Source organism: Dermacentor variabilis, chromosome 1 (genome assembly GCF_050947875.1).
Source record: "Dermacentor variabilis isolate Ectoservices chromosome 1, ASM5094787v1, whole genome shotgun sequence".
NCBI classification, from domain to species: Eukaryota; Metazoa; Arthropoda; class Arachnida; order Ixodida; family Ixodidae; genus Dermacentor; species Dermacentor variabilis.
Genome location: NC_134568.1, coordinates 78,040,627 through 78,067,737, shown reverse-complemented (window position 1 = coordinate 78,067,737; position 27,111 = coordinate 78,040,627). Strand labels below are relative to the sequence as shown.

The window sequence follows — 27,111 nt, the reverse complement described above, 5'->3', positions numbered from 1 at the left end:
AAAAAACAGTCAGACCTGAACTTGGTTCTTGTCTCCTCGCATTTCAGAGAAACAGAGTGACCATGAAGATGGATGTGTCATTCACAGACCACTCCTACATTATTGGGAAAGGAGGACACAACATCCAACAAGTTATGGACAACACGGGCTGCCATATTCACTTCCCAGACTCCAATCGCAACAGTCAATTGGACAAGAGTAACCAGGTATCAAATGGCTGAGGCATCATTACATTTAACCAGCGTGAGTAGTTACTGAGCTGGCTTGAAATGAAATGTCCTCATGTACTCAAAAACTGTACTAATTAACTTACAGAAGCTACCATAGAAATTAATTTGAATGAAAGATATTGCTCCTGTGGGCCTTCACTTCCAATCTCTTGGAGTGTACTTCTGTTACACAGTAAGGTAATGTCATCTTGTGAGCTCGAAAGCATTGCCAGAAATATCATGCTTGGCTTGAATGGTACCTTGCAGCACAGGAATGGTGCCACAGTTCTGCTCAATTTTATTAGCCATGTTATGTACATATCAACATTCCAAAATGCTTCTTAAACTCTTGATTAACTTTCTGACAATGGCAAGAAGGTATTAAAACTTCATGCAAACAAAGAACCATTCAACGAAAACTAGTATGGTTCACTATTGAACACAAATGAGATCGGTCACAGATGTCGCACTGTGCAATGAAGTACTAAGATAAATGGCATTTTTCTTTTAAACACTTTCCATGGTCTAGATCTGGCAACTTGTGTCAACTCTGCCTGACACATGGTTTCTTTTTGGGGCCAGTGGGAGCCCCTCTCTTGCTGGTATTAGTGTCTGCTTCACATCTAATTGGCACTCGTTTAATGACTGCTAAAGTCTGTATTGCCTTTTTATTGATTTCAAATCACTTCTATCTAATGCTAATGGCCTGTTATTCAGACTACATATGCATTTGGCCTCGAGGTGAATGAGCTGCCTGGAATCCTTGTACTTTAAAGGGCCCCCTCACTAGGCCACATAGAAAATTTCAGTTACCTATACGCTGGAAGTTTAGTGCCCTCTAGAGAGCATTCTGCCACAAGAATTTTGCAAATTTGTTCATCAATAGCAGAGATAGAAATATTTCAGTGCCACAAATCTGATTTGAGGAGCTGAGCTGAGCTTCACCACCAACATACTCCCTCCACTTGCCCCGCCTAGCCTCCACAAGTGAAATTCCTTCCCTGCGTTCTCCATTGCCGGAGCTCAAGGATCGTGTGATTGTGTGACAGGCCCCGCCTTCTTTTTTCCTATCTTTCTTGCTGCACTTAACTTCTGCTGACAGTGTCATGTGCAAGCTGTTCTCATTTCACTTAGTGCACGAGAACACTTGACTAGTGGTATAAGTCAGTGCTACACACTGAAGCAGACACAGGCGGATAGCAGTGCACGATTGCGCACTGGAACACGGTAGAAAATGAGTTTAGGTGCCTGTGCACGTGACCGCACAACGTGGGAACAGGCAGACGAAACAGAAGTAAATCTCTCTTGCTGTGGTGTGAAGTAAAACAAACATGCAGACATTTGGTTTGTGTGTTTTATTATTAATGTAAACTTTTAGTTCGTCTATTGAAGCAACAGATTACAGGTGTTGCCTTGAATAATCCTTGAGGTCTTGCATCGCGATGAGACATCACAGCACAGACATACATAGACACACTTGCGCATATGTCAGCCCTCCTGCTTGGTGCACCGCTCTTGGGAGAAGAGCAAACGGTGCTTGGTTTAAAATTTCAGCTCTTTACGCAGTGCATAGTGATGCAATACTTACCAGACACAATCGTTAGCATGCATTGTATGCACTGCGCTTGTCAGCTTAGTCACCAGACCTGGTGAGGGGCCCTTTAGGTGCCATTTGTAATGGAGCAGTTGTGACGAGTCTTGTTCATGAGAAATTACCCTACTTTAATTTACCGATGTGATGGCACTATTTATTATTTCTTGCTTAAAGCAGTTCTTCTGGGCTTTGCAAATACACTGTAGCCCACTCATGATATGCTTGACATGTTGGTTATAACTAAGCGACCATGGCGCAGTCACATTCATTGCCTGCTTTGTGGTAAAATAGGCTCATTGTTACATGACTGTTATAAAATTAGCATCTGGCTGGTATGAGACGCCTTTAAAGATTACTAAGGCAATTTCAAAATTGAAATACTGTCAAACCTCAATTAACAGAACTCGATTTCATTAAATTTTAATTCAATAAAGTGTCCAATAGCCCCTAATATCTCGAGGATGAAGAAGCAATAAACTCCATGTCTCCCAATATGCCGAATTCTTTAAAATGACAGTAGGGGTAAAGGAACATGTCACAGGAAACCTTTTGAATTTAATTGAACCTTTTATCATGTGTTGTATATGAAGGATGGTAGGAGTAAAAGCTGCACAAAAGCAGCTTGACTAGCTCCCATTACCTACAAAAGGGCCACAAAGCAGTGACATCTAATAGTAAACATAAGGTATCAAACATGAGATAGGATAATTATTACAATACAAATACAGAATTATTGTAAAAGAAAGTTTAATAAGGTACAATAGTTATTACTGAAGCATTTAAAAAAATAGAAGGGAAAATATACTCGTGTTGAAAGGACATAGCATTGGATTACTGTTATACAATTGGATAAATCACACTTCTAATGGATGGCTGCTATAAATTAGCATTATGATAGTAAAAAAAAATGCTATAACGTCTGTTGAAGTCATATTGTCTGTTCACATCGGTGCCAATAAGATAATTTAACATCTTTGAAATAAGATTGCATAGCATCTGGTCTCCATACTTAGTGCGTGATCTAGGCACTAACCAGTGATTATGCTGGCGTGTATCATATTTATTTAAAGTGGGCTTTAGGTTGGCCAGTTCAGAAATAGTTGTTCATTAAGTTCAAAATGCCTCGAAAGTTCTGAATTGTATCACTACAGTACTATTTTCATCATATTTGCTCTACAATACAAAATAATTTTCAGATTTTCAATGTATTGCAGCATTACTTCGGTTTTCTTTTTACGAAACTGCTCATTGCAGTGTCTCGGCACTGTAAGCTCTGCCTCAGCTCTGCCAGATAGTGCCAGCTTCTGCCGCAGCAGAGTTCGAATGTGCAGTCTTCTCACTGCAGCTTTATTTCACAGTTAATTAATCCGACAAAGTCTGCACAGGCTAAAGTTCAATTTTTTTTTTTTTCATTCTTAAATAGCAATATGCCATTCGCTTGAATGAGAGAAGGGGAACCGATGGGCTTGATTTCGTTAATCATGGATATAAAGCCAAGTGACAATGAAGCTAAGGAAAGCATCGGGGAAATTAGGTGTAGTTGAAATTTAAATGTAAAAAACAATAAAGAAAAGCGAAGTGAAAGTGGACGAAAAGATGACGTGTTGCCGGCGGGAGCCAAACCCACAACGTCCGCATGTATGTGTGTGTTGCACTACCAATTGTGCTCCAGCGACGGCTATCAATCTGTCTACTAACTTGTGTATTCATTTGACTAGATCTAGCCCTAGGAGCGTTGGCCAGTGCCACTCGGAGCCAAGATGGGTGAATGTGGAACATCCTTTTGCCCGATGACTTCACTTAGCATGCGATCTTGTAAGAGTAGGCACGTGGCTAATAAACCCTCGCATGCTATCCATCTCCCAGGGCTACATCTAGAATATAAATACCCAAGTTAGTGGACGGATTGTTAGCCATCGCTGTAGCACAATTGGTAGTGCAACACACACGTAATGCGGAGATTGTGGGTTTGGCTCCTACCGGTGACAAATTCTTTTCGCGCACTTTCATCTCCCTTTCCATTTTCTACATTTCAATTTCAACTACAGTTAATTTCTCCAATGCTTTCTTTGGCTTCATTGTCTGTTGTCTTTATATTTCCCATTTGCTTGAGTATTTTATGTGCTTTTCACATTAAAGATCTTGATTTAATGAAATTCTCAGGTGTCATTGCCTTCATTAAATTGAGGTTTAACTGTGCCATGTCATCCAATTGATTTCTACACATGGATACCTTTTCAACAAAGTATTAATGATAAATTCAGGCTAAAACACGTACCAATTTTGTTTTCAAAACTACAAGTGACACTTGATATTAAAGTGTTAGAGTGCTGTGTGGGCTTGAGCTTACCTGAAAGCCCAGGCTTTGCGTGGCATGGCCCACAGGCTGGACTCGGGCTGGGTAAGTATGTTTTACATAAGTTTGGCCTGGGCTCGAGCCTAGATGCTTCAGGCTCAAGCTTTAGTTGGGCCTGCAGTAGGCAGTGATGGTATTTGTAACTTCGTAAGAATAGCTTCCCTAATAGAATTACAGGTTAATGGTGCCCATTGCCCTATGGGAAAGCAGCAGTTAGGCCATGACCTAGTAGTCGTATACTCCACTGATTAGTGCACGTTAAAGGCAACTCTCGGGCTCTGGTAAAACTATCAGTGTCCACCTTCATCCCACTTTTTCCTTCTTTGCGACAAGGGAAGCTTAACCCCCGTAATCTAGAACGTCCCTCCACTACCCACTCTACCTTGACTCAAAGTTCATGGCAGTGCTGGCCTTTGAGAGATGTGGTCACTGCGGTATATTGACACACCATGGCAATCCTTGACAATCGTAGCACCTTCCTTGGTCGATAGGTGGTACTATGCTCAACTAGGTGGAGTGGAGGAAGAGCTTCCACGTCAAGGATGGCTTGAGAATACAGGCGTAAGACCTCAGATTCCTTGACGTTAGCTTCGTACTCAGATGACAGGTGATCCAATATTCGAATGAAGGTGGCATGATGAATTTTGAATTTGACAGCGGCCCAGCCTGCCAACATAGGGAAGCACATTAGTTGGGTGGGGAGTGACTGCAAAGGACTAATTTTAAGATTGGCAAGACTCCAGTCAGATTAAAATGACAAGTTAGATCCATTGTAGTCTCATGGGTACGAAACAAAATGCACAATAGAAGAGAATGGGCAATGACACTAGACATACTAGTTGCATTGTGATGGCATTTAGAAGATGACACCTACTTGAATAGTCCAGCTCGCAGAAAAAAAATGTAGACTCTTTAGTTGCCCAAAGTATTCATGTAGCAGCTGCAAGTGTAAGCACCGAAAGAAAAGTTAAGTGCAACTGCTTAAATTTTTCAAGCAAAGCTGTGCTTAAAGCATTCGTTAAGATTTTTGTCAGCAAATGAATTCTCAAATATATTCATAAATTATGTTGCATGCTAAGGCATAGGGCAACTTGCTACTGGTTTCCATTTAATTTCTTCATTCTGTGTTCAAGTGAGTTGATAATATGCTGTAGTTTATCAAATGTTCTTGCTTTCGAGTGTTTTTTTTTATATAGATACTTCAGACCAATGCAGCTGCTGTAAAATTTTGCAATGTTGATGAAAGGGATGTGGAAAATAAAACAGCACTGAAAAATTGAATACCTCTATGCATTTTTTTTTTTCTGAATTAAGTTTTGACACGTTAAGTGGTATCGTCATCTTCATTGCCTTGTATTCATTCTTTCATAGGTTCACTGGGGAACCCATGTAGTGAATGTATGAAGTATGACATCACAATCTGATGGAGCAAAAAAGTAAACTGTATTCTCTGTGTTTTTCATGCAGTGTGCATAACACCCCAGTCGTCAGAACAAAAATGGACAGCCAAAATTTACTCGTATTGCAAAACACTGACGAAGGACTCAAAAATGGGGAGGTAGACGAGCACTTACCTACGTCCCCTATTTTTCAGCCCTTCGTCTGTTTTTGAGCTGTTTTAAAAGATGGCACTACTTCATTGGTCAAAATTCTGTAACGTATAAGTTGGGGCATCTCAATGTACAGACCCAGCTGTCTAGGAGGGTGTAGGCCAAAATTGGAAATGTAATGACATTCATCAGCTTTGATTTTCTTTCTTCCATAAAAGCATCTGTGTACTTTACAAATTTGTAAAAGCTGACATCTTATGTCCAAGGTTTCTGGAGTGATTGAATGTTTTATGCAGAGCATGCACAGGTGTGCTCACTAGCAATTTTTTCGGTCATCATTCAGCACACAAGCCAGTTTAATTCGTGAGACGTTGCCAAAGAACATGCAAAGGAACAATACCCCCCATACAAGGCCCTCATTCAAGTGCACAGACCTAATAAATTGACTCGGTAATAGCCAGAGGTTATATTAGATGAAGAGGAATAGGGTCGTCAAGCACTCTGTAGAATGGTGGCAACATGAAACTTGCTGCCAGAAGATTTGGATTGTATCCTGCAGGAATCCAAGCTGTATCCAAGCAGCCAGTGTGCTTGGAGTGCAAGGATGGCCACAGCTTTGAGGAAAAAAATTCCAGGATCGCAGGTGTCAAAGGGGCGAGTTCTAGTCCTTGTGGACAAGAAACCTCTCGATCAATGCCCAAGGTGCAATACCATAAAGCGAGAAAACTTTTTCCACCTCATGTGGAAGTGCAGAGCCTTTACCCAGCACCGACACAAAATTATAAGCATGCTACCTGCAACTTTCCATCCCACAAGTTTCCAGCGGACAAGGCCATGAGAGGAGCCACAGCATGGAAAATCCTGAACAATCTCATAGAGTACCTCTGGGAGACTTTTGCCATGCAATTTTTAACTTGCACTGTTCTAGTTCTCCTTTTCTCCCACATTTCTTTCCAGACAATCGCTACATACAAAGAAGGGAGATCATGTCTGTTTTTGTTAAGCATCTTCAACGGCAACTAGAGCAAGCAAAGAAAGCTTTGTCTTAAAAATCAAGTTGTGGAAGCACACCTCGGAAGTATCGCCTCATTTCTATCGCACCCATTTCAGTTTATGTTTCAGTGGGAACAAAAGCTACCAAACTAGGAAGTGCTTCTTAACAGAGAAGTATTTGATTGTCGTCAATTTCAAGCATTCACAAGTGCATTACTAACATGCCTTCCTCCCAATGCACTATATGTACGTAGAAAACTGCGAACAGCACTGACATTTCTAAAGTCGCAGGAGGCTTGTATGTGTTTGAACTGACATGGTTGAGCCACAAGTGCTGGCAATGCACTTGCGACTCAACTTTATGCAAAAATAAGCTTTTTGTCCTGTTCAGTCAGTTCGATACCCAGCTTGAACATTGCTTTAGACATGGAGTATTTCTCGCAGCTCAATCTCATACAAGTTTAATGAAAATTTGATGTCATCCTTGACTGGCTCATTGATAGCTTAAATATCTAGGCGGGATCATTTATAAGCCCTTGTTTTATGTTAATTTTCACTTTTCAGTCTTTAGGAGTTTAATGGAAGTTGAAAGAAAATCTTCCTCTTAGGAGTCGTTTGTTGCTGCTGTTATTAGCTCTTGGAATGTGGCAGGCCCTGCTCTGTCGTCTTCTTAAACACTGCTGATATTTTCATTTTTCAACCTATTCTGCACCCATAATGGTGTTAAGGAAGAGTATAGCCTGTACAAACATTTTTTGAATTTCTTCTTTTGGTGAGAAAATAAATCTGCCCTCTACTGCATGATGTATCGTATACGATATTGCAAGTAATGCTTTCCTCACAGAACTACCTGAATGTATCTCTATCAAAATGTCGCAGTAGGCTAATAAACAGTAAACCGATATTTTTGTTCACTGATTTCAAGTACTATAAAAGTTCTGAAAGTAACCTGCTTATTTACAAACATTTTGCGTGTTGTGTGACTAGCTGCTACCATACATCTTTCTAAAGCAAAAATAATTCTGAAATTATTTGCAGTGCTAATATTTTGTGTATTCCATTGCTAGAGTAGACATGTTCAAGGTTTCCTCTTTTATCAATTCTGTTAAGCTAGGTGTTCTATCCATATCGTATGTGGCAATTCACATCGCCAGCGTGGTAACAAAAAAGACGAGGTTAGGAAGAAGGTAGCAATAAATGGTTTCTACCTACAGTACCCTAGTGAAATCTCTACATTGGCACAGTCAAAAACGGGAACCTGTGTAGATGAACATCGCAACCCACAAGGGACTACCCACTATCGAGGGCTGCAAAACAAGTGACTAACATGTCAAGACACTCGAGGACGTTGCCGCACCTGATGCTGTTCTGAGCTTTGCAAGTGCCTCTGGGTTTATGGCTGGCGACCCCCGTCGCTGAAGGTACTGTTCCTGCCTGCAATGAACAAGTCTGAAACTTCTTTTAAAGGACCCAATTCGGCTCGTGAAACTCAATTGGCTATAACACCACCAGACCATGCTATGCGTTATGAACACACTTTCAGAAATGCCAGTTAAAGCAGCAGCTGGTAGATCTTGTTATGCTAAGATCTGCAAGAAACGGAACAGCCCTTCCAAAAACCAGACTTATTCGATGGAAATTCGTCCAGTGTACATACCTGACTTTATTTTTAGGAGTACGCTTGCTCCATGAAGCAATGGCTGACTGGCGAAGATCGCATACAGAATATGCGGGCATTTCTTTGTGGAGAGTTGTGAAAATGGCATGACCTTTGGTTAAGTTCAGTTGAATGAATCCCGGAACAAGTGAAAGAAGTTTATCTCGAGCATTCAAAAAGAATCCCATGCAGCTTTAGAATAATGCCACATTGTAGACAAAGCAATAAACATTGAGGAATGTGTGTTGGAAAAGTGGCATTTCAGTTGTACAGCTGAGCTGAAACTTCCAGAATCGTCTGTTATCATCCTTGCTATACACGGCATGACGAGAGTTCCAGAAACAAATTCTAGCTAGGTCATCAAGCACAATGGACAAATCGCTTCAATCACTGACGTATGTTATGACCCTGTTTGAATGTGCCATCAAAGGAGACAAGGGTCACAACTTGGACCGAGCGACAAATACACACGAGCTTCGGTACTTCATAACTAGTAGTACCTCCCAAAGTCAAGGCACCATGGAACCTCTCGAATATGTTGAATAAACTGTTCTTCGTTAAATCGGGCATTCTGACAGTGTTGACGCTTGTAAACAACCTTAACATGTCAACATTGGTTCACACTGGTGCATCCATGAGCTTAAACTAGTGGACCCCACCAGCATCATTTCTGAGAAACCTATTCGTTATGTTAGTTAGAGAGCAGCTCTAGCGTTCGAAAGTCAGAAGTTCAAAGTGGAAGCACTCGTGCGAGCGGTGAACTTCACCTTTTATCACGGCCTCACAGAAGGAGCGTGAAGACACATACTATGGAATGACGAGATAACCATTGGACAACCTGAGAAAGATACATGTTTGACCAAAATGCCCTACCAAAGAAAGCCATCAGGTACGGAAGATGTGCCATTGAAGTTCCCCGAGCAAATATGTCTTGGGCCATATCCTGAAGGCCACAACAGGGATTGAGGGGCTGTTGCAGTTGTGCAACAGCACAGTCAGAAAAAAAGCTGTGTAGCCTGTCATGAAAAGAAAGTACAGTTAAGGCAAGAACTTCAAAGCTTGTTAAGAGGCAGGGATCATTAGGCCATCGACGTCATTTTTTGCTTGCCCCTATTACTATTGTACCGAAGGCAGATGGATCATTCCGACCGTGTACTGGTCATCGAAGGATAAAGAAGCAGACCAATCAATCTCCATACCTGATGCCTTGGATAGCTGGCGTCATTCATTAGAATGGAGGATGGGAATGGTTGTCATGTACAGACTTGCACAAAGGGTCCTGGCAAGTCCCACTAAAAGAAGAAACTAAAAATTGCGGCATTTGTCACACCATTAAAAACCTATTAGTACAGTCTGTTACCATTTGGCTAGAAGAATTCTGGGTCGTGGTTCCAAAAGATAAATGAAACATTGAGCAAATTAGTTGGAAAATATTGCAATGTATATGTAGATATCATTGTCTGCTCCATGACAAGAGAAACTCATATTTGTGCTAAGTACTTCAGGCACTAAGCATCGCAAGATTTCAAATTAGCAAAGAAACGTCTGTTCTTTTTTGCAATAAGGTAGTTTTCCTTGGGTGTTTGATCGTAGCAAATGCTCAATGGTATGATCCTACCAAGTACTGAAAGCCCCTCTATGCAGGGTAATTAACATGTTCTTGGCAATATGGTAGCAGGCCAGCTCTCATTGCTCATCTCTTGCTCTCCCACTCTCATTGCGTACTTGGGCCAAGGAGCCAAACATTCATTCAATCTGCTTTTGCTTCAAATGGAGATGGCTTCCATTTCTTCCTTCACAATGACTTATTGTGTGACAATGACTAAGGACTTTGTGCGAGGTCAAAGGGAGGAACTTGTTTGAGTGAGTGTGCACTTGTTTCACGCAATCCTCCGCTGCATATTAACTGTTCCATTTTGTGCTGCTAGAGCAAGTGTGCGCCTTGCTCCTCGGTGCTTGCCAACCCCAATGCAAAGTCGTTATGGACGTATCGCACCACATGAAACCGAAAGCACTGACATCATTGTGGCTCTATTTATGGGGCCTTAGTGTCACGTAGAGGCAAGACTAGTGGGTAGTTGCCTAGTGTCTACTTAACAAGACAGCCAGTACCTGAAAAATTGTGGGAAGAGGCAAAGATATGGTCACTTTAGAAGCAAATTTAGTGTGAATACTCGCTTAAGGAAGACTTAGAACTGAGATGCACTATTCTAGCACTTCAAAAAATAGGGGTACAAAATTAAGGGCCCCATGAGCTCAGCTCTGCTTGTGCTGTGCTGATGGGGAAGTATATGGTCACAATTAAAATAGGGTTTTTAGCCATGCTTTGTTTCTTGTGCTTGCAGTGCCAGTATGCTTAAGTAAGCCTATGACAAAATTTAAAGTTAAACAGTGCACATGTAGTGTTTCATTACTATAAACTGAGTATTATGAACAAATAGCCAGTTCTCAATCATTGGCTTTAGATTTTTCCATTCACTAGCCTTCTCATTTCAGCCCTATGAGCTCTGTAAAATAGCTGACTCAAAAACCATGGCAATTTATCATTCCATGTTTGACTTGGGATCAGATAAATCAATAGCCTGAATAATTGTTTACGAATTTAAGTTCATAAATCTGGGCAGGTATAGGAAAAGGCGAAGGCCTATCTAATTGTGAAGAGTTTGCATCCTGCACATATAATGGAACCATTACTTTTAATCTGGTGCATCCTATTTTAAAACTGTGCACTAGTAGATTACTTTCCTAATAAGAACGTTCCTAGTGGTCTTTTTTTTTTTTTTGCATGAAAATTTAGACTGAAGTTTTCAGCTCCCGCAAATCTTATGAAGTTGCCCATGGAACCCACTGTCATAGCTGTTGGCAGGGGAGACCTGCAGCAAACCCAGCAAAATGCACTGCCACAGCTGTTTGTGCACATGAGAGCGTCAACCGGCATGACAGTTGGTGCTATGTCACGAGTACTGTTACAGTGAGGGTAAGCACGTGCACATGGTGTCCTCCTGTCCAAGCATTGCCTGCTAGGTTATTTCACTCAGCTCAACATAGCCCCTGCTTGTCTACTTCCAGTGCAAGAACTATGGAACTCCCATCTGCTACATTGGAGTATAGTCTCCTGTGGCTCTTGCACACATGCACTTGTTACAATAAGTAGTTGCAGGTGAAAGGTGAGCTGATAAGCAGCAGGGCCTATTTTGGGCTGAATGGAATAGCCTAGCAAATATCTTGACACTTCATGCACATGTGCCTAACCTGCTACCTTTCACAGGTGTACTCTATTGATTTCTTATACCTTAAAGGCCCCAGAGATCGGGTATTACATAAAGAATGGGCAAAGTTTAACAAAACAGATTTGAGAACAGCCTTGAATTGCTGTGTCGGAGTCTAAGTGGTGCATGGCATTGGCAAGCAGACCGTTCCAGTCCCTTGCTGTTAAAAAAAAAATGAGCATAGATGGGAGGTAGTCTGCGCAGGTGTAGGATACACTGCTCTTCTGTGATTAATGCGGCGTACATATATAATTTTAAGGCATAAGCCTTTAGTGGTTCACAAGTATCCGCTGTGGTGGAGGCAGGAAAGAAGGGGGGGAGCGAGTCTTAGGTTCTGACGTAGAAAACAGAGAGTTTGGTTCACGGCATTGGCTATTTTAAAGACATGATGTGACCATATTAGGGTAGTTGAAAAGGTTATGCCAAGGTATTTATGATTCAACGGATGATACTTCGAAACTGTATATGGTGTATTTCAACTGGTTGGGGATGCTGTGTGCGATTGAAAGAAACTAGTGAGGTTTTTAGTATTTATGACATCAGCCATTTGTTGCACCATATTTCGATGTGTTCGAGGTCATTTTGAAGCAAGTCCATATCTGAACTGTTAGTTACTCATCGATAAATTAGTCTTCTGCAAACAATTGAATATTAGAAGATATCTCAGTAGGAAGGTCATTAATGTAAATTGGAAAGAGCAGTGGCCAGAGAACTGTCTTGTGGTACACCTGATAGTACGGGCGATCGTATTGGTGAGTGCGTGGTAGCAAATACAAACTGCTGCCGGTTGGTGAGAAAGCTACGTATCCAGTCTAGTACAGATGGGAAAGTTTTAGGAGTAGCCATTGGTGTGGAACTTTGTCGAATGCCTTTTCAAAGTCTAAGAAAAGGGCATCTACAGGTACGTTCAAATCAAGGTCAGAACTTTGATCGTGAAAAAATAAAGCTAGTTGAGTGTCACATGAAAGACCTTTACAAAAGTCATGTTGAGCAGGATGAAATAGGTTATTGGATATTGGAAAGTTTGACTTCAGAGTAAATGTGTTCCATTAGTTCATAACAAACACTGGTGAGTAAAAATGGAATGGTAGCTACTGCACAACTATGGAAGGCCTTTCTTGGGGACTGAAATCTTCAGTCTTCTGGCACCACTCCAGATTGCTGAAAAACTGAAAAATAGCAGATAAGAAAGTGCTCAGTTTTTGTGTTTATCAGCATTTTTCGTAGACACCAGACAATGACATCAGTTTTCATGAATCAGTTTCGCACTGCCGTAAGGATAAAAGGTAATATCCAGCATGACTGCATGACCGAAATAAGGGAACGGAGGTAATATGCTATCAGATTCAATTGTGAAGACTGAAAAAGGATGGTGAGGTTTGAGAGTTTTGCGATTGGGAATGTGGCGGTTTTGTTCATCAGAGCTAATGGCTGGGAGTTGGCTATTTAAAGCAGTTGAGTTGACTCTTTAAACCACATGAGTTGACTCTTTAAAGCAGTGAAATGGAACACTGAGGCATTGTGCGCAGGCTGACAGCATGTGAGGACAGCTGAAGTTTACGCACCAGCTGTTGAGAATCTCGTTTGTGACAAAGTTCGGGCCTCACACCAATGAGCTTGCTATAAATTGATAAAAATTGCTCGTATCACCTTCAGTCACAGCGTCCACATTTGTAGACGCGACCTATTTTTGCCATTTCAGTGCAGTGGTAAGAGCAAAACATTAAGCTTACAGCAAATTCTGAAAACCTAAATTACTTCCATTTTGCTTCTGATATGTATCGTTACAGAGCATCACATTGATGGAGGCACTACCATGTTTTACGTGACGCTTGATGTGTGGCATGTCGGCAGCAACCTTGAAATATATTTTTTTCTTTCTTGAAATGCTTGAGGCTAATGAATAACTAGTGCATGTAATTTGAGTGGGGGATTTAATCATTTTTATAAAGAAACGTAGCATGACTGACTTTACAATATTGAAATATTTAGTTCCTCTGTACTTATGACTCGTCATGAAATGCTCAGTCATTCTATCACCCTGAGTTGCTCTCAGTGGAGTGTCAAGCACAACCTATGTTTCACACATATGTATGCAGAGTCGATCATAATCCGTGACTGAAATGGATGTCCGAAAACATTTGCTTATATATGCATCTCCTTTTTATCAATGTTTGAGAATGTTCCACTCGATTTACATTGGGTTGCAATTTTTTTTCTAATATATTTTATTCGCTGTGCATTTTACTAACCCCTCGCTTCAGATTATTTTTAATCAAATAAATGATACGCCTTGCTATTAAAACTGGATTAAGTCATTCTTTAGCATGCTTACTAGAGTGACAGCATCGGGCGGCACTGTCAGCCTGTCTTGACGTAAAACAATGTTCCGTGTAACAAGGAATTTTTCAAAGGCACTCGGGGAAAACCTGGAAAACTCGGGCAATTTGGAAATGTCAATTTGGTAGACACCCTGTTGGTGGCTAGAGTTTCAAATTCTTTTTCTGCAATGTAGTATTTATTCCATGTACATGCATTAAACCATTTAGTTGAGCGAAAAAGCCTTTTCTTTTTATTAAGACGCTTGACGTTAAACTTGACGTTAAACTACAGGGATGAATGTTTTTCTGTTTGGGTGATAACGGGAATGAATGTTTTTCTGTTAAGGTGATAATGGGTACATATTTTTCAAACACATCGAGCATTTCGTTTTTGAAAATGACCCAGTTAAGTGCCGACAGAACGAATAGAGAAATCGGTATGAAATGAAGCAGTAAAATGGGCAATTGCCAAGTTAATTGCCCAACAGTTCTCTTTGTCGTGCAGTCTGATTACTTTGGTTATCGTTGTAATTTGTGTAAGCTGACAGGAGTATGTTGCATGGATTATGGAATGGTCGCTACGACCAGGTAAATGCACCATTGCATATCCTTTGTTAAGATCGGAGGCAAAAATGAGATAGAGTATGTTAGAAGAATTAAAGCTTTGCCATGTGGATTCAGTGACAAGTTGCGTTAATCCAAAAGTTAGGCACGAGTTGACAAAATCCCTTTTGGTACTGTGTTGCGAAGTTGCCAATTTAAAGTTCAGTTTATTGTGGGAAAGTTAAAAATACCAAACAGTAATATTGGACAGTGGTGATGTAATTCAGTTACCGAACGCAATGTTTCGGGGAAATTCTGCTACAAAGGTCGGTTCGTTACCAGGGGGGTGATAGCAGACTGCAATTGCAGACAGACTGTGACATTGCGCTCACTTTTGTTGGGTGCCACTCCCATGAGATTAAAACTTGGAGAGCTGTACCATGAAAACCACTCTCCAGAAGCACACAAGATCCAAGAAAGGTGCAGAAAGCTCTGTTGCTGCTCAGTATTGCTAGCACACACTGTACTTCAATCTTTATGTTTGTCAGCCTTCCACCCTTTAGAATTGGTGATTTAATGCTGCAGTAACATGAAGGGGGAATGACAAATCCCCCATTTTACCTGTTCCAGTGGCTTGGCTGTTGTGCATTGTTCTACATCCTCAGAAAAATGCCATTTGCTGGACCCCATCAGGATTTGCCTATGTTGGAGGTGCACATGCATATCCTTCAGGCTTTTTCTTTCAAACTGAGCAGAGTTGTGGCTGTGGACGTTTCTTTTTCTTTCAGGCAATGGGCTACTCTTTGTGATCAAATATCAAAGAAGTCTTATACTTGCTGTATCAACATTGTTAAATTTTTTACTGGTGATATTTCTTCGTATTTCAATATCGTTAAAGGTTTTGGCAGAATATGGGTAGTGATGTTTGGTGTTACATCAAGGAATTTGATCACTTTTGACTGTTCAATGCTTGTGAGCAATTTGTAAAGGGCCTTCAGGATTTAGTGAATGCTCACATGCCCTCTGCAACTGGTAGCTCCCCTTCTTGGTATGCAATGCTACCTGTTTGGTAGTACATAAATGGATCAGTAACTCGAACGTGTGAATTTAGTTTACAATATTCTATGCAGGGAAGGGGGTGAAATACCTTAATCTATTTCTGTAGAAGCTCTTTGAACATCTATACGTTTGGATCTATTATTTCAGGTCTCCATTGCTGGCCAACCGAGTGGTGTGGAGAGTGCAAGGAATCAAATTCGGGCAAGTATCTTTCGAACAGTAATTTCTATACTCGTGGGCAACTTTCTGTGGCTATGAGGGGAAAGCTACGGTTGCGTGGCTGCTGCAATTGTTACTGCACCAAGTAGTCCGGCAGCATTTACAGTGCGTTTGGTTCCACGGAACAGTCGCAGATTTAACACAGCTTCCATGTGTGACGGCTTTGCGTTCGCACTGATGCGGAAGGTAAAAGCCACAAAATAAGAACTTTTACTCAGTGGTGTGTTATGTCTTAACTGTTGCTAAAAAAGTCATCACATGTGATGTCCACATGTCATCATTGGACATCACACCCGCTATGCGCACTAGTACAATTGCAGCTGGAGGGCAATGTTGGCAAAGGTGCGAGACTTCTCTTATAGTCGGCACCACATTTAGGTGAAAGGAGCAGCTAAGCAGAAGGCAGTGGATAGTCTGTTCGCTATGCAACACTGGATCGCACTTGTAATGTTTTATTCACACCTCAGTTTTTCCTTTCATTACATTCATGCTGCTTTATATACTTTCAGACATGGAAATTTTTCAGCAGAGTAGTACAAGTTCTGTAAATAGCTAGGTTATATTGCTTTTACTGAATGGAATGAATTAACATACAACCCCTTATGCACAAGCACAAATTAATGCTCTACAGTGGTTTATGTGATGCATGATTTGGTTAACATATAGGCAAAAAAAGAATGAGCACTCCTCTCTGTGCTTTTCTTGTGCACATCTTTTCCTGCCCATTTTTTCCTATAGTCATACCTGGTTATAATGAACAGGCTTATGTTCTAATAAATATATATAGTAACTAAATATAGTCACTTGCCAATAACAAACCTGAATGAGATTTTGTGATGCATTCCTTATATAGGATTTATCTCGGTGGAGAAGCACAGTTCGTTTATAAGCAAAGCACTACAGAGGTGGGTAGTACAGTTGTCCAACATCAAGCAAATCTTGGGCCTGCTCATAGCCAATTCATCATCCATGCATTGCTATTGAAAATATAGGACGTAGAAAGAGATGCCTACCCTCAAAAACACTTGTCCGACTTATACCAATAACAAATGGTCATCTTGCCTTCTCAGAGTGTGCCAAGGCTTACTATTTCTTTGCTGTTATCTTGGGAAAAGCACTGCTTGCCTCTACAAGCCCCTTACCAAACTGAGTTGTCAAAAAGAACAAGCTGTGCAAGTGCATTAACACATTCCAGCTGCCTAACTTTCGCAGCAACACGTGTAAGCAAAGCAGCAAAGTGTGCACATGACTTGATAGGACTTTCCTTCGGTATGCTTCCAATATGCTGATGGCATGCTTCCAAGCATCCTCACATGCATGCTTAGCAAAAGAAAGCACATAAAAAATATTAAAATTAAATAAAGACCCCCTGAATGCAGCATGCAAGTGGCAGTGTTGTGCTGGCATCGGCCACTCAAAGTTCTATAATATCCAATGTCCAGTTCATTATGAGGGAGTTATTTTAAATGTGTATCAGTCGGTAAGTTTAGTGTAGTTGATGTAGAGAATAATTTGCTTATCTGGAACACATAACAGGGCAGTGCAAAAAAAACAAGAACAAAAAAGTACGTACACATTATGTACCTTTAAAAAATGTGTATCATTTTACCTTAACAGAACCAAGTACATATCGTTCCGTTGAGTTGAGCATATGGCATTAATTTTTTGTTGACTAATTATTCAATTCTTGAACTTGGGAATTAAATTTCTAAATGTCAAAGCTTGAATTTAGTATTAAAAACATTGTCAATAAAAATAAGTAAGCACGCAATTAGACAATGCAAAGTAGTGCACCAAATGTGAAAAATGCCTGATGACTACATACATACCCGCACCAGAAAGCTGTGCCCTCAAACAAGCTCGCTGCGACTTGCGCACATCCACACAGAAGTTCGGGGGATCAGCATAATTCAGAATTTAGGATTTTTGTCCTCGTGCTTGCCACCTACCAGAGGCAAAATTTCCGCCAAAAATGTGATGTCATTCATTTTGACTTTGGCCCTTCTAAAACTTCTGCTAGCTCTGTATTCACTTTTAAATAGTGGGAGTAGCCAAATCGGTTGACTAGTAAAACAGATATTCTCTGAAAACTACCTCTGCTACGGTTCAGTTTTGCTATATAGTCAGCAGCTGTGCACATGGTGGTGAATACTACTGAGCACTGCAGGTATGGTCCTTCACTTGCAGAATTCTGACAAAAAGGGCATATTGGGAAGGTTAGATTTTAAAAGAATGCATGCAAGTGTTGAAACAGTAACAGAAATGCACTTAAATGAGAAACAACACATGTGCTTTGTTCCTGCATTAATTTTTCTCAGTGTTTCTTCTGCAGTTCAACTGTGGTCCATTTGCCCAGCCTTCGTGATGTTGCTGGTAGTCAATTTTGAACTACATTCTTGCTCTTGGCTTCATGACCTCTGTGTATTGGCCTTGGAGATTCTGTGAAAATATGCTTACTGTTGCGTAGAGCAACTCCAAGCATAGGAAAAAAAAATATGGGCTCTGAGAACTACGTAGTATGCTGCCAATCTCGCAGGCAATCGTGCAGTGCACTATTGACACAGCTTGAACTATGAAATATCTTGTATTTTGTATGTGTTTAATTGCCATTATATTTGAACAAGACCAGGACAAAAGGCAGAAAGCACGGGCACAGCATGAATTCTGCCTTTGTTTCTTGTCCTGTTTTTGCATTCATGGTGAACTCGGCTGAACAAGTCTTATTTGCTGCATTCTGACTCATTATCGGGATTCTTTAAAGTGTCTATCAAATAGTATGTGTCCTTCATGCAGGAACTTCTGCCGATGGTAGTGTCATTTGAGCTGCCCCTGAGCCTGGCCATACCATCTGCACTGGACCCTTCTTCTATGGCATTGCAAGGCATTCTCAAAAGCCATGGCATCACAGTTTCTTTTCGCCCTTTGCATGCTGCTCTCACCTTGGTCGTGGTGAAGGGCAGCCGTCGCTATGCTGACCGCCTACGTCAAGGACTTTTTGTTCTTGTGGAATACCTCACTGGTGGATCTCGGGTGCGTACCATTTCATAATCTTTAATTTCTTCTTCTATGGTCTGGTAAGAAAAGTTAACTCGCTACTGAGCTGTACTACTTTTATAAGCCTTCACTATAATAAGAGCAAAAAACAACCTAAGTTGCAGTTTACTCTCTGCTATGTAGTTTCTTGAAATGTTTTGCTGCTTATTTTTACACACATGAAAAATGCAAGTAACAGGTGTCTGCCCTCCTAGGCATCCTGGTTTTTTAGATGCTTTGCTATGTGCACAAAACACTCTGGAGCAAATATTCTTAGAAAAATTCTTTGTAATGAGGCTGTTTGGGCAGATAAGTTTTCTATATTTTCTTCCTGATATGCATCTCTTGGTTTATACAAAACCATGGGAAGAGTACTTTGAGACTGTTCCTCTTTGCAGTGGCACAAGCTAAGTAGCAAAGTGCCTAAGCTACAAGGATGCCTAATAAAGGTGCACTGAAGAGATAAGTTAAGATGACCTAAGTTACTGTATTTGCACAAATGTAATGTAAGGAGCTTTAAGAGCCAGCTTGAGAAAGGTGTTATATTTCGTGCCATGCTCTGAACGTAATGGAATATTTCTATCCCACATTTTCCTACTTTGTGACAAGCATAGCCATTAGATGTCTGAACTTTGCTGAAAACCCAATTATGCCATGGCAATAGGTGTGTGCACTAGCCACCATAATGCAGGTCTGTGAATAGTGACTGCAATTCTGTGTAATGCAGGGGATGGCATTGGTGTAAAAGCATTCAACTACATCATTTTTTTTTTTCTAAGGCCTTTAGATTCAATGGCCAGATCTACTAGACTGATCTCCACATGACCTCGCTACGTTAACACAGCTGCCATAGTGTACATGCACCTGGCCCCTTGGTGCAGTGCTTCCTGCTATTAGAATGATTTAGCATAATGATCCATGCCCATCATAGCTTCGTACAATGCTACCTCGAGGAACTATGGTCTTCAGTTTCTGAAGGCATGGCATGAAAGCCTTCACGTCACCAAGGGTGGCATATGAGGGTGTATTGATCAGTTCTGTTTATTAGCCTGCTCTGAAGCTCTCATAATATGCGACGCTTGGGGTCAAAACAACATTCCAAGGGGCACTGGCTAACACTCCCTGGGCTGATCTACATATAACTAGTATCCAAGAAAGTCGATGGGAGAATGACCGCCACAGTGGCTTAATTGGTAAAGCACTGCACACGTAATGCAGAAAATGTGGGTTTGGCTCCCACCTGTGGCAAGTTCTTTTTGTCCACTTTCATTTCTCTTTTGGTAATTTCTACATTTTAGTTAATTATAACAATTTATTTCCCAAATGCTTTCTCTGGCTTCATTGTCTGTTTTCTTTATATTGTTTTAATGACTGCTTTATTGCACAGATTCAGCACTTGGTAACTTTCGCAGTGTTTTGTGCCCTACACAGACTGAATGGTGATGTTTGTCAATGTGTTTCATAGGCTACATCAGGCAATACTCCACTGGACAAGGATTGTGTTATGTGCATTGCAAAGTACTTGAGAAGATAGCATTGTCAGCTGGGAGACCCTGCTGCTGCCACAGTAAATGAATTCAGAGCCAGAGGAATCTCGGAAGTTTGCCCCCCCCCCCCTTTTTTTTATGCTGCTGGGGCCAGGATAAAGTAACATTAATATTCCATTCCCCCCCCCCCTTTTTTTTGTTTCTTCAGTGGTTTGAGCAGCATTCCTGCTACATTATCTCCAAGAACAGTTGGTTGTCAGTGGTGGATAAGAAAAGAATTGAGCGAAAGTAATCCTTGCATTATAGCAGCCCTAGGTGTGCATCTCCTCTTGTTTGACAAATTGTTCCATTTTTGTGGAAGTCCAACAGGCTGGCGTCGTTAAACATTGGTCTTGAGCTGTTTTCTTACAATTTGCCCACTGAAAAGAAACAGAGTTCTAAATGTCACCTATCATACAATGGCTCAATTTTTCTCATTAGTAACCTTTAACCAGGCTTTCTGCTTTTTGTTATGCACAGAAGCATAGTAAGACCCTCCCTCCCCCCCCCCCTCTTTTTGCACATTTAGTATTCTTGCAAGGGTCGGCTGGCAGGAAAGATTGCTGAATTCTCTTGGCTGCGAAAGCCTCCATCTCCAGAACTGCGACATAATCTGAGCTGTGTCTTGCTTCCTGCTTAAAATGCTCTAACGTTTGCGATTGTCTGCTGCTGTGCCATACTCCCCAAAAAGAATGCATATTTCACTGGGGTGCCACTAAACATTGGATAGCACTTGTTAAAGCAAATGTAACCTCCTCAAAGAAACTATTTATTTATTTATGAAATTCTTCACAAGGCCCCTACATGGGGCATTGAGTAAGGGGGCATAGAATCAAGTAAGCACATACAATCTTGTGACAGTATGAAGGTAAAGAAAAAAAAAAAACTCCCGCCAAGTGCACAGCCTAAAGATTAGAAACATATTGGCTACATACAGCTGTGTACGAGTACAATAGAAGGGAACTCGATAAGTTTATAACAAACGTATTACATTGCAAGGAAAAAGTAGGAAAAATAAAACCAAACAATGCGTGATAGCAATGGTTAACAAGGATTAAGCGAGCTGTCTGGCTGAATTTTTCATGGTCAGTTTCCGCAACTGTTATCGGGGAGGCTGTTCCACAGACGAATGGCCCGTGGAATTGCAAACGAGTTAAATGCTTCAGTTTTACCATAGATGTGAGAGAAGCTAAGATGATTGGGTAATCTGTGTGACGTGTGCAATGTTTCTAGGTGTAGGGGAAGTGTCTATTTCATTAGTATGCCCGCCACTAATTATGACAAGAGGGCTATGTCGTGACGATTACTTAGCAGCTGAAGTGAAAGGTGAAGCTTTACGAGTTATGACTACCATTCTAGTGTAATTCCAGGAAATTAAACATGCGGCTCTATTTGGATTGAAATTGGATTTGATTGTGCAGCTTCATTTTGGATTGCTTTAATTATTGCCACAAATCGCTGAAATGTGTGCTGTCCAACTGCCTTGATAGCATGTTTTGGTAGCTTTAGTAAATTTCTTGTTATTTACATAGTTCGTGGTTCAAAGGTGACCTAGTGGTTAAGAAGTTTTGTACAAAAAATTAGTGTTCTCCTGCAAAATATTGGCACACTTAAGCAATTCCTCTGGCTTTGCACTCGTTTACTGCTACAGCAGTGGGCTCTTGCAGTGGCGCTGCCTTCTCAAGAAAATCTTTGCAATGCACACATTGTCTTTGTCCACCGTAGTGTTGACTGCTGTGACCTTCAAAATGCATGCACAAATACCACCATTATGCACTTTGCCAGTGTGGTGCACGAAACTAAAGTGCCAAAGATGCATGATAATGTCATGGTTAGTGTGCCAGGCTCCCATCTTTGCCACAGACTCCAGTTAAATCTCTAGTGGCTTTGGTTATCAGTTTCATTTCTCTTTGCCATATGGTGAGGTTGAAGCCTTAGACACAACACAAGAATGAAGGGTTGACCTGACGATTGTGTAACAAAAAGAATGGACAGATGGACATGCGCATTAATCTGTTTCAACATTTTAACTACTGTCGCAGCAATACTTGCCATTGTCTGACTGACTCGGCAGGGTACCTATAGTTTTCACCTGTTATAGTGAAGAGGACTGTTAACAGCACAGCATCCAAGATGCAACAGTCGTATTTCTTTCTTGTATGACAGTTATGTGCATGTGGTGCACTTTCTGTAGTGGAGCACTCAGCAGTTGAGAGCTCTATGCTGTTGCAGGAAGGCTGATCAATTCATGTCCCAGGGATGTGCATGTGATAAGCACAGGATGGGAAATGTATTTGTGTGGGGAAAGTAGCCTTGCATGCTAGCCATGTTTGTAATGTTCCTACCACACTGGCCATTCAGAGATCAAGCTTGGTAAGTTACCTCAACACATTTGTGCCGGGTTACATGCTATATATTCTAAAAAATAACTGAGATGTGTTTTTAGTTTTTAATCAACTGGATCTCAGTTGTCATGTGTTGCTGCAGCTGCACGAATTGCAATTCTTTTGGAAATAAAGTTGCTCATGCATTGAGGTGGGATAGTTATGGCCACGATTCCAACAATTCACTTGGCATCATTTGAATAACCCTTTCAGGTGCCAAATAATTCAGTTGCTTTAAAACTTGCTTTCACTATATTTCTTATTCACAATCATAAAATGTGTTCAGCTTCAAAACAGATCAAGATTGTTAAATTGTTTAGAGAGTTTTGTCAAACTTGCAGAATGTGGACTCCATGTGAAAACTCGCTACAGGAACATCAGATACAAGTAAATTGCATTATAGTGAACTAGAAGGGGGTAGTGGGGTCAGGGAGAGCCTTCGGGTGTGGCATCTCACGTCGACGCCGCCAGATGGCGCCACTAGAGCATGGGCTGTACGGAACGCGAAACTGAGCATTTTCAACGTAGAGAAAGCCGCGTGCGCTTCGTGTCACGCCGAAAAAAGAAAGCGCGCACCTCCGTAGCATGTTTTCTGAAAACTTCCTCTAAAATTAATACAAGGCGCAGAGAAAGGTGGAAAGACGGACGTTCTTCAAGCTTGCTTGGAAATAAAGCCGACCCAACGAGTGCAGACTAACGGCCGCACAACGATGCGACTGATTTCTAAACTAAAAGCTCGCGTACACCGTAGAGGAGGTATATATGTGAATGGGTAAATTGCTTAATTCATTTGCCATTAACAATTTTTGTACAGGTCAGGACCCAATTGCATTCACAAGTTCAAGTGAGCCAAACAATTGCGGCGCGTGTAATAACACATTCGGAACAGAAGCCAGGTATGATGAGGTTTTATTCCTTTAACTGCGATTTTGTTTACGAAAGCATATATCCACTGAAAGCTAGGGAGTTAATCCTATGGTGATGCCAATATTATGCGGTCGTAGTGGTTACCAGGGATAGCGAAATTTCGTAACACAGCAAAATAAAGAGAACTCGTCGTAGCCACAAACTCTTTATTGGTACGAAAGATGGGCAGCTACTCCTTTCTCAAAGTGCATGCTGCTACGAGACAGGCACTATGAGGAACGGCTTATTTTCGCGTGCAATTTCTTTTTGCACCGTTCCTGTCGCGATTGGTTGATCAGTTTTACATAGAAGTGCAGCCTGGTCAGCACATAGAACTTGGTCAACTCTGTTGTGAGCGCATCTTAGTGCTGGCTGCAGCCTAAGGCATAGCCGAAGTTCTCCTTCACTAGCAACATTACATCCACTATGCTGTCACTGCAGAGTTTCTCCCGGCTGAAGAACACAGTGAAGATGTCCTCCAACTTCTTCACTGCCCTGAAAAGCTCCAGCGAAGGATATAACAACCCTCCCTTGTCGCATGTCACAGTGAACTCAGTTTCTACTTTCTGTATTGGGGGTTTCCATAAGAAAGGCCTTGCAAGACATGCAGTCGTAACACTTCAGAAACTTTCGAGCAACATACCCTGCCATGTAATGTATTAGACGGTCGTCGCTCTTCTGCTCCACCAACTCTCTGTGCTCAGCAGGAATACTACGAAGCATGCGCTCGGCTGAAGCTAGGTTTCCTTCCTCAATGAGATGGTCTATTGCAGCAGCCCTGGCTTATTGAGCTGGAGCATCTTGCGTACTCAGGAGAGAACTAATTTCTCCACTAGCTCCATTAAGGTCAGCATTGCCTGAGCGTACTATTTTCGCAAGGTTATAAAAGGATAGGCAATAAACGACAATTAGAAACTGCGTTGTTGTTGAGTGGACATTAGACCCATATGATTGCCTGACTATACGAAAAAGTTTTCCAGCGAATCCTGGCTTAACCTGGATGTCGTAACATACCTAAATCCCTGGCTGACAAGGTAATCCAGCAGTGATAATGCGCTAGATATCGTCACCCTTAGGCCATCTGCAGTTGAATCTCTTAAAAATCCACCTACTCTTTTAGTGTGTTTCGCACACAAACCGCACACGTTTCGTTGAGTTTTTTGTCTTGGCGGTGCAAGTTGCGTTCCCAAATTCACAGTGTTTATTCATCTTTCGGCGCGGTGAACGACGGCTGCTTTCCTTTTTTCCACTTATATCCTGTTTCACAGCCGGGAGCAAAGCAGGGTCACTGCCGTTGACGTTTCGACCTTCCTACTGCTCATGTGTTCGGCTGACTGCGTGCGAAACAGACTCAAACAGTAGGTTGAAACACCAAAAAACAGTCAACGTCGCGAATCAAGCCCGCATGAACAAGCGCGCGAAGCACTTTATTCTATGGCGAAGCAGCGGAGGGAGCCAGCCCACGCGGCTACAGCGCCGCCACCGAAATCCGCGTGCCGTCCACACTCGCCGCCTCGCTGCAATGCATAGGGCGCTCCGGCTCCTGAGCCCACTACCCCCTTCTAGAACACCATAATTGCATCAACTATTTCATGTCTAGCAGGCTTGAAAAGCACCTATTCTGCCACTTGAATATTATGCCTGATGCAACACATTATGAAAAATAATGAAAGAAGTGAACAGTCTGTATACGACATACTCGTACCGAGGAAAAATACCCAACCATCTACCTTCCCACTCGTTTTACTAAAACATTTTGCTTATGTTGTTTGAATTTGCAGCTCAGTTCCAATCAGAATTGTTTCAAGATGTGACACATTTTAAATAACTTTCATCAATAATTTTGCTGTTGATGCACAATTTGGGTATACACACTTGTGTACAGTGCCTCAAAAGGTTACTTTTGATTTCATTATTTAGAAACTTGCATTTTTTTCAGTTGAATTTGATTAGTGAATGCGACTAGATTGCTGCATCACATATGCAGATGATACAGCAAACCCTCGTTATAAAGAAATTATCGGGACAGGAACTGTATTTCATTTTACGTGGTAGTTTGTCAAGAGCAGATGGTCTCTAAAGAGCCGTAGTAGGGTGGGACAGGCACTCCAACAGCACGGGAGCTTGTAAAATATATACTAAAGACATCTGTGCTCAATAATGGGAGCTTCACATTTGCTCATGGATGTTATCAGAATTTTTACTCTGCCTTGTCTATAGGTTATCACATGCCCAGGTAGGCCTAAGGAGCTGCCACCATGTGATGGAGTGACTTTGGCAGCGCTCTTTGCCTCACCAGGTTGATAAAGGGTCACCACGTATGCTGCACTATTCGGTCTTATGTGAATTTCCCACTTGTTAACCAAGTGAGATTCAAGGTGCAGTGGTGCTGGCCTAAAATGTATTCACTGGCGTCAGAAATCTTCGAATAAAGTAATGTTATATGAAAAATGTTTTACTGAGTACGTGTTTACAACAGCAAAAATGTGTGCCATTTGCATTTGTATGGAGCTTGCAATTCAAATGTAGTTGTCGTATTTTTTCTGCATACAGCATTAAAAGGGCATTTCTTGTATGAAATGTACTGAGTAAAACCTCTAGTTCTGCACCAGCTAGTTATTCTTGCTGAATAAACATGAAATTTTCTCGTAAGGTGCACTCATCTGGTTTGAATTAAATTTGTGGCATTTACAGCTAGGTCAGTTTCTTGAGTGGTGGTTACGCAATTTTTATTTTGGCCTTAAAGTATTTCATAAAAATTGAAAGTAGCAAATTAAAACATATTCAAATAGCAATTTATTCTTTAACCCTTTGTGTCTCTCTAAGATATTAGAAAACAATTATTTTTGGTTGTGCAGAATTTTTTTCTCAACTTTGGTGAGGTGTAGCCCTTACATGGGACCAAACCTTTTCTTCAAAATGGTGCTGGTGCAGCCTTGTCTTGTGCACACACCCTGGATCCCCAGATGTTCCATTGCATCGGGGGTTAACACGCAGCGCTCGCCATCTATGTATGAAGCAAGGAAAAATTTGCCAATGCACGTGCACACGGCATCGGGGTGCCGAACGCATTTGGTTTTCCGTTAAAATTTTTTTTCCCCCAAATTTTGGGCTGCCAAGTTCGGGGTGCGGCCCTTGCATGTGTATATCATCTATATGGCATCTTCCTGAAAAGCTGTATTCTAAAAAAATGTCCTGTATTTTGCTTTCTTGACTTTCAACCACTTGTCCTAAGTGGCCTAAGTCACTTTTGCACCTATAAACAAGATCTCATTCATTGTAACAGTGCTAATGAAACCGCATAGTGCTAAATTCATTTTAGACGTTTAGTGAGGTGCAGTTTGCAGAGCTTGCATTTTGAATTAAATATTGAATTATAAAAGTGCAAAATTGCCATTTCAATTCAGGGATATATCAATTCATTTTAATGCAAAGCTTTTTTGGCAGACGCTCCCAGGCTTTTCTGAGCGTGGCTGGGGGCTGCTGTATTGC

The 27,111-nt window shown here is 41.3% G+C and overlaps 1 protein-coding gene across 3 annotated transcripts in view; it reads left to right on the top strand.

The window, feature by feature from the left end:
• The window catches only part of BicC (protein bicaudal C), a 161,485-nt gene that overhangs the window by 55,440 nt on the left and 78,934 nt on the right, over positions 1–27,111 (top strand). For all 3 annotated transcript variants that reach the window (XM_075690386.1, XM_075690379.1, XM_075690393.1), the window contains exons 5-7: positions 48–206; positions 15,699–15,752; positions 18,564–18,800. In XM_075690386.1, the coding sequence (XP_075546501.1) occupies positions 48–206; positions 15,699–15,752; positions 18,564–18,800 (450 nt within the window). The remainder of the gene's footprint in view (positions 1–47; positions 207–15,698; positions 15,753–18,563; positions 18,801–27,111) is intronic.